The sequence below is a fragment of the Dicentrarchus labrax genome, unplaced genomic scaffold (genome assembly GCF_905237075.1).
Source record: "Dicentrarchus labrax unplaced genomic scaffold, dlabrax2021, whole genome shotgun sequence".
Taxonomy (NCBI): Eukaryota; Metazoa; Chordata; class Actinopteri; family Moronidae; genus Dicentrarchus; species Dicentrarchus labrax.
This window is the reverse complement of record NW_026136710.1, coordinates 18,798,126-18,810,319: the sequence shown is the minus strand read 5'-3', so window position 1 is coordinate 18,810,319 and position 12,194 is coordinate 18,798,126. Positions and strand designations below refer to the sequence as shown.

General features: G+C 42.0%; 1 protein-coding gene across 1 annotated transcript; it reads left to right on the top strand.

Moving 5' to 3' along the window:
* Nucleotides 1–124: 124 nt before the first annotated feature.
* On the top strand, nt 125–11,211 carry bnip3lb (BCL2 interacting protein 3 like b). The gene is made up of 6 exons (XM_051412746.1): nt 125–593; nt 4,738–4,969; nt 6,801–6,879; nt 7,593–7,696; nt 9,073–9,222; nt 11,058–11,211. The coding sequence occupies exons 1-6, from the start codon at nt 536–538 to the stop codon at nt 11,104–11,106; spliced, it is 672 nt and encodes a 223-aa protein (XP_051268706.1). The 5' UTR covers nt 125–535; the 3' UTR covers nt 11,107–11,211.
* The last annotated feature ends 983 nt before the right edge of the window (nt 11,212–12,194 follow it).

The window sequence follows — 12,194 nt, the reverse complement described above, 5'->3', positions numbered from 1 at the left end:
CCAGCGAGGGTGTATTGACATCAGCTGATGTGGTGTCTGGTTGCTGAAAGCTAGACTTGGGCACACATCTGCCTCATGTCTTTACTGGCGTGTGCTGTGTACGTGTACGCACGCACGCCTCCTCCTCCTCTGGCAAATCGGGCCAATCGTTGCTGGATTTTACTCTCTTCGATCCACATTCAATGCTAACAGTTCATGCATGCCGTAACCTGTGCGGGTGTTTTTCTTATTTATTTTTCGCTACTGCTCATTACGTAATTCCACGTCCTCGCCCTCTTTTGTTTATCAACGGGACAGTCTGACGTCATCACCCAGCTCCGGGGGCGGGGGGCTCGCGGCTGCTGCTTCCAGACAAGCTACTAGAAACAAACCGCAGCGGTGCTTTAGCTTAGCTAGCCGCTGTCTGAAAAAGGAGACCGAAGACGACTGTGGTCAGTGGTACTAAGGCACGGCTGAATGTGTGCAGATAAAGTAGTGCGCGCTTTGCACTGACTCGAGTCTTTTATGCAACCCGTCCTGCTCACCAGACACAACGATGTCCGAGGCTGCTAACACTACTTCTACAGACAACAACGGAGACTCCGGGCTGAACGGTAAGCTAAATGTTACCACATTTCTGGACCGTAACAGTCTTGTCAGTGTGTTTTCTCTCAGAGGACCGTGTCGGGAAACGTGGCTTTATGTTTGCAATAAGTTTATTGAGGGTTTTTAAATCATTAAAGAGTTTATTCTGCCCGTTTTGCTTTTTTTTTCCGCCGTGAAGCTACATTGAAGGGGGAGAAGTAAGAACGCTATGTTCCGTGTGTTTATTGACAGTGGACGCACCAATGGCGTTGCGACACGCTTGACTGACAGGCAAGTTAACCAATCAGCGTGCCAGGCGGAGGGGTGGAGGAGGTGGGTTCAAGCATTGTCAACAAGGCGAGATGGAAGAAGTCAGAACTGATAAAAATGGGGACAGAAAAATGTTGACAATTTACACGTTGCTGTTTTACAGACGATGAAATGTAAACACCACAGAAACCAGCCGACACATCTAACGTTTATATCTTCTTTCATCCTTTTTATGGGTTATATTTTCAGATTTCAGGCTGTGTTGATGTACCGGGATTAATTAATTCAAGTATTTAGGGTCTATTTATATTTAAATTACTAACTCAATTAGTATCTGGCAGATATTATTTTTCACAGCGCGTTCACTGCATAAAGTAAAGTGTGTGGAAATGTATCACCTGAACATTCAGTTGTTGAAATGGGATATGATGGGCTCCATATAAGAGCTCGGCTTGCAAAGGCCATTGGCGACATAAACAAAGGCTTGTTTATTACACTGTTGCACTGACTCAGGGGCCTGCTGGGAGAGCTGCTGTGGTTGAAGTTTTACCACACTTTGGGGGGGCAGTGACTCGGCATGCTATTTATGGCCACAGTGACAGGGGGGAACATACGTTTCGGACGTGAGGAAGGTGGGAAAGTGTTACAGCACACAGCAGTGTAGGAACATGGAGGCTGGTTGAGTCAAAGCCACAATCTGGGCAGGAATCAAAGTTTCCAGCTACTTGTCTTATTTTAAGAGACAGGATTGGATAGCCAGTGATAGTTACCTTTTTAAAAATGGCCTGTGGAGTAAGAAAGTTTCCAGCATTTGGCTGCTGGATGGTAATAATGTTATACCCCAGATTTACCTATATATTCCCTCTGTTACATGATATGGAAAGCAAGTCTTCCTTTTATCAGAGACAGTTCTGTCATTATGTTAAAGTTCTTTTAGTGTATCTTAGAACAGTCCAACCTTTTGTATATACTTTATCTGGAAAGATCTGGCCTGTTATGCCAACAACAGGAAAAAGACTGGAGAAAGCTCTGCAAACATTTCAGAAGGATCAGACATTTTATTTTGTCTGGCGCCCCATAATCCCTTGCTACCACAACATTAAATCGGCACCAATTTTTGATTAACTGACTTTTGCATTTGCCTGATATAGTAAGCTGTCACTCACATCAGATTTTATTGGTGCGCGAGGACACATTAAACAAGGGGTCTCCAACCTTTTTGAGAGTGAGGGTTACCGAATGGAGAAGATGGGAGGACTACACTTTATACATGACAAACATCCATGTTAAATTGATTTTCATGTGCAGGGTTGAACCGATTGGATTTGGATTTGTAATGTGGGTGTGGAAGTCATTTTTTTCTCTGGTCGTGGTATTAATACTTAAAGGATCTTATGACAGTCATATCTACTGATAGGATCTGACAGTCAATTTAGTCAGCTAGTCTAATCAAGGTAAGACAATTTATTAATAGATCATGAAAATCTAAAGTCTGGGAGGGTTTAGGCCACCATTTGGGGCACATACAATGAACGCCAAATGCAGTAGGGTAGAATAGGGATCAAGAATGTAATAAAGGAAAGTCTCAATATATATTTAAATGTTTTAACACAAGTGAACCCCTTGGGAAAAAAATATGAATAGCCTAATAAATAATAGGCTAGTCATGGGCTACCAGATGTCCAAGGCCACCACGTTGGAGACCCCTGTACTAGAATGTAACCGTCCATGCTGAGAGACAGCTATAGGCACAATAAGACCTTGCACTTATCAGATGGAGAGGCCAGCAGTGTCCTCTGTTATCTGAGACTATGTTATTTTTGGCAGTTCCTGGAGCTCTTACAGCAGTGTCATAAACATTTTTATCTAATACCTTGGATCTTCAGGCCCTAGGCAGTCCTGCCCCCCCACCTACTGCCTGATCCTCAGCATCAGTGGATCAAAGAGGTCACATCATGTCTGCTTCCTCTAAACCCACCCAACAGCTGATAACTGCTCGGTGGCCAGAATGTTCGGGAGCGTCAGCGGCTCAGTGCCATGGCAATGTGGTTTTAGTCCACGGAGCGGAGACAATGGCCTGTCGACAGCAGCTTGGCTCGCAGTCCGCTGTGTAATCTGCAGGATGAGTGCGAGTGCTGAGTCCAGGCCTGTTTATGGGGGGAGGGGTGCATCGTTTGGGTAGGGGGTATAAGTGGCCTGATGCCTGAACTGTGAAAACCATCCCCTGAAAGCTCATGTGAACATGGTGTTTACTAACTGTTATGGGGTCACGTGACCTGCTCGGTATGCCTTCCTCTTTTTCATTTGGGTGAGCACAGAGGGAGAAAGTGGTTTACAGGGAATACTAGATATTTTTCCCCCATTCTCCAAATTCTTGCCCTGGCTAACCTGCACCTCCTCTATCTTTGCTCTAAAGTGCTGTGCCTCCTCAGCTGCCAGTCCATGCCAGAGCTCAACGGGGAGAGCGTCGTATATCACACTCAAGGTCTACAAGAAACCCCAGCACATACACAAACAGGCATTTACTGCCCTTTCATCACACAGCAGTAAATAGAGCTTTACTCTTGAGCTTCTTTGACGGACAGGCTCAGGCTGCCCGTCTTGTTGACTATCCCAGCTTAGGCTTTTTGTTACACGTTGTGGGAGGGCTGTGGCTCCTCGAACATCCCATACCAATAAAAAGAAGTCATATTTAGTGATGGCAGGAAAATCACAGGTGCAATTAATGACATTAATGAGTTGAAATGAATTAATTTAGGTGTGCCAGTTTTCACACGCCTGTATTGTACGTACTGGCCAGGGACCACAGGTACAAATGGAAAGCGTTACCATTAGTATTACTAGTTATAGCTATGCTTGTCCTGCTGTGACAAATCAAATACCTGCTGTGAAAAAGGCCATACAAGGCTCCAACTATAATTTTCTCTCCCCACTGATAATATGTCAGAAACGTATCACTTTGTGGAAACAAAGAAAATAAGACTTAATACTTTCACTACACAAAAAATAAAAATAACCTGTCATAGCAGCAAAAGCAGGTGTAATTGATATTTTAATGTTACATTCCATTTGTGTCAGGATCCAGTGAACTTGCATGTTTGCTCGCTTTGTTAAAGCGTACAGACGGGCTATTATTCTGGAGATGTTACGAAAATGGTGGTAATATGCTTCAAAATTAAAATGGACACGGTTTAATGACGCTTCCCATTTCCACACTGATGATTTTAGTGGCCAGTGTAAGCACACCGCCTGCTCCCTGTGGAATAACAAGTCTTGCACTGAGTCAGATACTGGTTTATTAGTTTAATGACATGACTTTACATTGTCTCCAAATTATCAGGCGGTCCTGACTCTTGTACCCGGACATGTTTAAACAGATACTCTTTTAAAAGCAATGCCAGATTTTCTGTTGATGTGCTGCTAATATTTATGTTGTAACTTACTCATGCAGTCCAGCTCTTTTATATAAATTCAGTTGAAGTACTTCTTAGAATAAGAAAATGGCCGTGCCAAATATTTCAGACTTGGGTCCAAGTTTTACCATTATATTATCTGATAGTAGTTCTCTACTCTTGTATGGCATGTGTTTGCATTTTAATTACAGTTCATTTTTAGTTTTTATGTTGAGGAAACAAAAAAAAGTTTGTGGGAATTAATAGATCTGTGTTTATTCTTGGAACATTAAGATCAAGTGACTTCGAACTATTTTTTTTTATTTATTTTTTTTTATTTACATGTTTCTAGGGATTCTTGTTTAATAAAAAGAAAAACAACCTTTGAGTATGTTTGTGGGGACATAAAATGTGGGTCACAATTGTTTCAACTAAAAAACCAAAACATGAAACACTGCCAGCGCTGACTGAGGCGAGACACTCAAAGATGTTTGTCTGCTTCTTCCAACAGGGTCCTGGGTGGAGTTAGAGATGAACAGAGGCACAGCCGGATCAGCCCAGCCATCCTCCACAGACGGGCCGGCCCCAGGCTTGCTGCCCCTCCCTCAGGTGGAAGAGGAGGAGGCCATGGTGGGGGGACTGGAGCACGTCCCGTCCTCGTCCTCGATCCACAATGGAGACATGGAGAAGATCCTGCTGGATGCCCAGCACGAGTCGAGCCGCAGCAACTCCTCCTGCGACAGGTAGTGTTAAGAATCTTCTGAAGACATTTTGATGCAGTTGTTCAAAATATTCCATGCACCCTGTCCCCAGTAGCTCCAGCATTGCTGTTCTGTATCTGAACATGACCTCTGACCCCCTTGTAGTTGTACGTGTTATTGGGGGGAAAAAATAAATAAATAAATAAAGGCTACTCATATAATTAGATTGCATAAATAACATGATAGAATAAACAAATCCTCCTTAAACTCTGAAACTCACAAAATAGAATAGGTTTAAGTCAAAAGGTTGCTATATTTCCTAATCTGCTTAACATTACATACAGATGAAGGCACAGGAATTTCCACCACTGTTTAAAAGCTCAAAGGAAGTCATGAGTTCTTGGGCTCATAGAAGCATATGTGTTTATAGTTGTGGAAGATCGAGGCCACGTGGTGAAGTTGGTTCCTGTCTGATGCTCCTTTTGACTTTCACTCACTTTAGTGCAGCCTGCTTAAGAAGTTACATTTAATTTTAAAGCCACAACAAAGTCTCTTGTTTGTTCTTGTTTGCTGTTTTTATTTTGTTAACCTGGTATATAATCAGCAGCTCACTTGCATCTCCCTCCAGTTGTTTGAACAGTGTCTCCTTGCAGCAGGAAACACAGTCATGATTGGGTGACATAAAATCCAGTAGGAAATCATCTTAATCCAATCTCGCTCCACCCAACAGTCTGGGTGGGTTTTCTTTGGTTTGGTGTCAGTCAGTTAAAACTATAATTGTATGATGGTTCAGATGTTGAGAAAACGGCAGTCCTCAGTAGCTTAACTCAAACAAAACCTTTCAGTCAAAAGCTTTCAGCCTGGATAGATGGCCAGGTGGCTGTTCATTTGCTAATCGCCCAATGAAAGCTCAAGGGGAAAAGTGAAACTTAAAACCTTTTTTATAAGAGGCATTTAATATTGGTCACTTATCTTCTTAAACCCCTTCAACTTCCCTTAATATCCCAGTGGAAAACTGAAATCAGCCCATAAATCAGGAGTGGCTTCTCTCTCATTATTGCAGTGTCAACATGTTGAGTCAGCTTTGACTGTGATGTGACAGCTGCTCAGGAGCTGAGTTGGCTTCTGGAAATAAAATGACGTCTTCTCGCCTCCTGTTTTATTGAGCACGTAAGAAAGATCCCTGACCCTTCAACTCTCAGCCACATCATGTGATGGTGTGTGCTCCTCGAGGCTGAGATAAAGTCAAGCTTATCAGAGAGCCGGGCAGTCAGCTGTCAGTGAGTCACCAGAGGATGTTTGTGAGTGTTTGAGCAACAAACAGGAGCAACAGGAGTAGCATTTGTCATCGTTGCTTTATTGGGTTTATTGTTTCAACCACCACTCAAACTTAAAACATTTTTAATGATGCAAGATGGAGAAAAACTGCCCCCCATAACCCCTCTAATTTGTATATTTATTTTTTGGTAGATTTTATAAGAAAATGTTTGATCATCAAAATAGTTGTTTTATTGCATTTTGTTTAGCCATATATAAATAAAATGAAAAATCAAACCATGTAACTTGCGAAAACATAAATACAAGCACTTTTACCTAGCTGTGTTCAAATCGTGATACAGTTTGTTAGTGGACCCTGTACCATCCTTCGTGCACTGATTTGGAATGGTTGTTCAACATTTGACCTGAACTGTGTTTGAGGTGTTCTGTCACACGATTGCATTGAATGCCAACAAATATTTTCCACTCCCATGGTATAAAGCATACACCTCACACATGAGTGTGTTTCCAGCATGACGTTAAGTTTATAAGGACTCAGGAGTTCATGACTTTGCAAATAATGAGGCCTCTGATTTTTTCTTGACTCTGCCCACAGCCCTCCGCGACCCCACAGTCCCCAGGATGATGGACAGATCATCTTTGACGTGGACGTGAGCGGCAGAAGAGACAGCCAAGTAAGAGCTTGTGTTCCTCGCCATTTCTCCATCAGCCTGTTGCCATGGCAACCTCAACCACTGGCCCTGAAGTGGTGTGTGTGTGTGTGTGTGTGTGTGTGTGTGTGTGTGTGTGTGTGTGTGTGTGTGTGTGTGTGTGTGTGTGTGTGTGTGTGTGTGTGTGTGTGTGTGTGTGTGTGAGACAACTGCTTCCTGCCTTTAGTTTCCATGGAGATGTCTGCCACACCCAGTGGATTTCTGTTTCTTTCACCCAGCATTTGTGTCACCATTACTTTCACTCTTTTTCTCTTTCAGTCTCTGTCAGGGAATTCTGTAAACTAAACTTTTGTGTATGTTTCTGTAGTTATGAGTCCATGACCCACCTATACATTAATATCAACAACATGCCTTATTTGTTTTTAAAGAATATACCTTTTTCACAGCAGTCATTTACGGTCACATAAAATAGTAGGGTAAACACGGCTGTTACCAATGATACTAATTAAGCTTCCATTGCATTCAGTATGGCATAGCCTTTCTAGTCAGCCAACATACACAACAGCAGCCCCCTCACTCTGTTTGACCTGAATGGAACAGAACCCTAATTAGTATCATTGGCAACGCCTGTGTTTACCCTAAAATTTCAGGTCAAAATGGCTGCTGTGAAAAAGGTCTATGGTCATCATGGACATAAAGCCTGAAGGTTGCTAAATTACGTGTGTTTGTGTCTTTAGTCAGAGGAGGACGTCTTGGACAAGGAGAGGGACATGGACATCCTGATGAAGGACGCAGATTGGGTTGCTGACTGGTCTAGTCGACCGGAAAACATTCCCCCCAAGTAAGTCTCAACTCAGTAAACACCAACGTAATGTTTCCATGGCAACCGAACACACACAGCTGCTTGTTTGTCCCGAGTAAGCGGTCAGTCATTATGGCAATAAAGCACAAACATAAAGCCAACTGCAAGAAATTGGGAATGATGTTGATGTACGTTTTATTGACTTCAAGGTTTATTGATCTACAAAGAACTCTATTCATATTTTGTACTTCTCAGACGTTCAGCCCCGGTTATGCTTGACAAAAGGAAATATTTCTGCCTTACAGCTATGATTTTAGCCCAGTCATATAAGCTGGTGATTGAGTGTTTCTGATCACTTTAATGCTCCCATGAAATGATAAAGGGTTTATGTGCAGCTCCTTATTTGTCTGTTTTTTTCATTGTTTATGTATTTGTTTATCATAAATGTATTACAATATAATCCTAGAATAGTCTTTACACCAAAATGGTGTACATCACATTTTGTACACACAAATGTTACCCAATGAAATATGATATTGTGTATTAAATACACTGAATATGTGTCCGTTTGCAACAATATTGTCAACATAATCAGCGGCCCTCTGTGCTGCCAAAGCCTTAAACATATATGTGATGATTACTGCTCTTCCATCTGTTCAGGCAAAATAAGTGATTGCTGAAGTTATCTAAAGATGAAGCTCTTGTAATGATTTCTACATTATGACCTCAAATTAACGATCGATTGTAAGGAAGGCAGAAGTGAATCCTTCTAGAAACCCAAAGTCGATTTTTTTCCCCCCACAAAAGGTGAGACCTAAGAGTTAGTTTCAGTTGTGTGATTGTTGTCTTGGTGTCAGCTTTGAAAACTACTGTTGGGTTACAACTAATTATTACCTTTTATGTTTGAATAATCAGTTACTTATTTGTCAGTTCAGTTCACTTATTTTATTATCCCAGATGAGAAACTTGATCGGGGCACTAACATAAAAAAACTAAAACAAGAAGTCCCAAAAACACAAAAATGATTCCTGTACAAACAATATATACAGTAAAACATCATACAAAACCAATGCAAGATGCAAAAATGAAATGCTAAAATTAAGCCTAAAACTAAGCAGGGATATTGCACAAGGAAGGAGTTTTCACTCCTGTTGTCCTTCTACCGTGGTACTCTAAATCTACAGCCTCAGGGAAGAGTTTTCAAACTCAGTGTGAAGGTGGTTTGTACAGTCTAGTATGGACTGGTCTGTCTTCAGTTTACATGTTTTATCAGACAAACTGTTTGCAAAAGTATTAAATGTACAATGATTAAAAACAGAGACACAATAAATGCTTGATGCTTGGTGGCATATTTACCGTGATTGACAGGTATGTTGTTAGCCGCGCTCTGTCTAAAGTGACCATGATCTGTGCAGGGAGTTTCATTTCCGTCACCCTCGACGCTCAGTAACACTCAGCATGAGGAAGACTGGGGCCATGAAGAAAGGAGGCATCTTCTCCGCAGAGTTCCTCAAGGTCTTCATCCCCTCGCTGCTACTATCACACATCCTGGCTCTGGGGCTGGGGTAAGTCACAGCTTCACCGAGTGCAAGCCTGATAGTAGTTTCCTCAATGAACAATCAGCATTTTGGTTTTTTTAACTAACACTTTCTAACATTTCCCTGTTGTACATAAATATACCCAGTAGGGGGAGCTGTATAGCCGCAGACAGCAGTTAGCTATCCCTCTGATAGTGTCTGTCTGACAAAGTGGCAGAGCAGCTGCTGACAGAAAGCTGCACACCTGCTGTCTCGTAGAGAGCTCTGTCACTCCCAGGAGCACTTTCTGTTTGTGATAACACATGTTCCAATAATCCTGGCTCCTCAATCAGTTATTGTCAGTGCGATGATATCTTAGACGCCAGTCTCTTCTTGTACGTGATGTGGCTTGCAGTGGGTGTCATTAACAGACCTGTCATAATCACAATATCCCCCCTGGCCATTCAGCAGTTTATATGGTTGCATAATAAGTTGCTGTAGTGTTCTCACTGAACTGGAACTGTTGTTCATGAGAAAATGTGGCAATAGTTTAAAAATGTATTTCTCTTTCTGTTTTAATCTTTTATAATCCCCTTAAAGAACTCAATTAAGAGTTTCTTAAGTTATCTGTTAGTCAATTGTGCAGGTTTTTGGGTGGTTTGAGTTTCTTTGTTGAGAGAACCAATATATTGGGCTGATATTAGCTATTGAAAGATGCACTGATAATCACCAAATATAAATTTTACTTATGATACTATTGATACTGGATTAACTGCAAAATATTGATTTAAATGCCTAATTTCCATGTCTATTTTCCTATTAGTTAGTCCCCTAATACAATTGTTATATTACATAAACATAAAGAACTAATAATAATGCTATATAACAAAATCCTTTTGGATCAAGTCAGTGTTATGGAGAAACTACTGGTTTAATCTATTGGCTTCAACATCAGAACCCATATCTGTGTTTCTCTATCTGCATGCCAAACTGCAATACGGTGTAATATAAACTGAAAATATATACAGTATAGGTAGCTAAACCTTTAGTTAAAAACAACACATTGTCTTATAAAACGTCAGTATTAAACGGTCTAGGAAAAGTTGGTTCAGAAAGAATGTTCTGGGTTCATTGCTGAATGGTTTTTCCAGTGGGTTTGTTTTGGGCCTTTTGGTGCAACAAATTTCATGCCCCTACAACTAATAAACTGGATGCTTTTTTTTATCAACAATGAAGTTAAACATTTTGTAATTAATTGATTAAAATGTCACATCTGTCTGGAGTGATGAGGAGACTGTAACCTTCCTCAAATTGATACATTAAACAAACAGAAATGTCATACTTCCGTCCCTTTTTCACATTTTTCCCTGGGTTGAAATTTGACTTTTATAGTTACGTCAGCTTGTTGCACCTTCTTCTTCTGCAGTTGCTCAGTGTCAGCCAGCTGGAGAACAAGCACCACCAACTGCATAATATAATAGTATTCACATAACAGTAGTGGATGGAAACGCACATTCATTTGGATGGATTAAATTTGGATGGAAACGAGTGCAGGTGAAACTAATAACATTAACGATGGCTCTGTTCCAGCAATTATATCAATGAAGCAGTTCATGTTATTAGTTACAGCTGTGTACGTCAAAATGTAGTTGGAAAGGTCCGTCCAGCTTTCGTTCCAGTCCACAGTTTTTCCTCTGGTCCTGTCCAGTTCCTTGTAATGTCTCCATGTCCCAGCAGTCAGGCAGTGGTTCTGTAACTGGGGACAGGCGCGGGGCCACCCAGCTGAGTTTTCCCAGTCGCATTCAGTCGCATGCTGCAGCGAGGCGGGTTGTTGGATGGTGATATGTAACTTGCTCCTTGTCTGTGTACCTTCTCCTCACCAGAGTCTACATCGGAAAGAGGTTGACCACGCCACCCGCCAGCTCTTTCTGAACCCGAACCTGAAGAAAAGTGCCTGAGAAGTGGCCACGAGTTGTTGGAGAAAGTTTTGCTGTCGTGAGAAGAACGCCTGTCTCTCCTCCCTCTGTTCGCCGCCCTGTCCCCCGTCCCCGTCCCTGAGATATGACATGTTCTCAGGAGAAATGCATCTGCCTTTCCCTCTATCTCTCCCTTCCTTCGTCCGCCCCCTTTTTTCTTGATCGCTGTTCTCCGACTGTCTGTAGATATCCCCTCTCTGCCCCCTCATATCCTTCACTCATTTGTATAAGCTTTTCAAAGAATGAAATAAGGTCATATTCCCTTTCCCCAGCGTTTGGGTTTCAGTGTTTCTAATGGGTGGGTTTGCAGGGAGGGTCACGGCATCAAACCAAACTCTTGCCCTTTGATCATCTGACAACAAGTTTTAGAACCGACCGCAGATTGTGCCACCTACACGAGTAGCCCAGCACTCAATCTCGAAAGGGTTCGACCAAATTCAGAGTCGGCTACGCGAACTGAAAACGTGATCATGCCTTTTTGAAAGTAGCCATTTTTGTTCAGTTTCTTTAGGCTTTTTTAATTTATTTTTTTCAACAGTGGTGGTTTATTGAAAAGTTTTAATGATGCGAGGAGTTACCATAGTGGCCATCCCAAACCACAAGCACTCATGAATTGCACTGGGGGGAGTCTCTGGCTCTGTGTGCCAGACGAGAGAGATTTATGTGACTTTTTCTGTGATGGAAACTAGGAATTCTATTCAATTCTGCATCTGAATGAATATTTCTGCAAAGTGACAATAACTGGAAACCAGGGTGTGGGTGTGTGTTGTGCAGGCAGCGTAGTCCCTCTCAGCACGTACGCAAAAACAGTATTTTGTGGTTGGGTCTCTGTAACCGACTGAACTGTCCAGAAAGGTTCAGTCGTCTGTCCAAACGGACGGTGTCCACCTTATCCTTCCAGTGAGCCTTCTGGTTTGTCCGTAACATATCCTAGAGCTGCTTTGGTCCTGACCGGTCAGTTCCCACTTACTCTAACTCCAAACTGGGCTGGATATTACATGGTACTCTGCTTATTGTTTCATATTTTCATAGATTTGAAGTAAT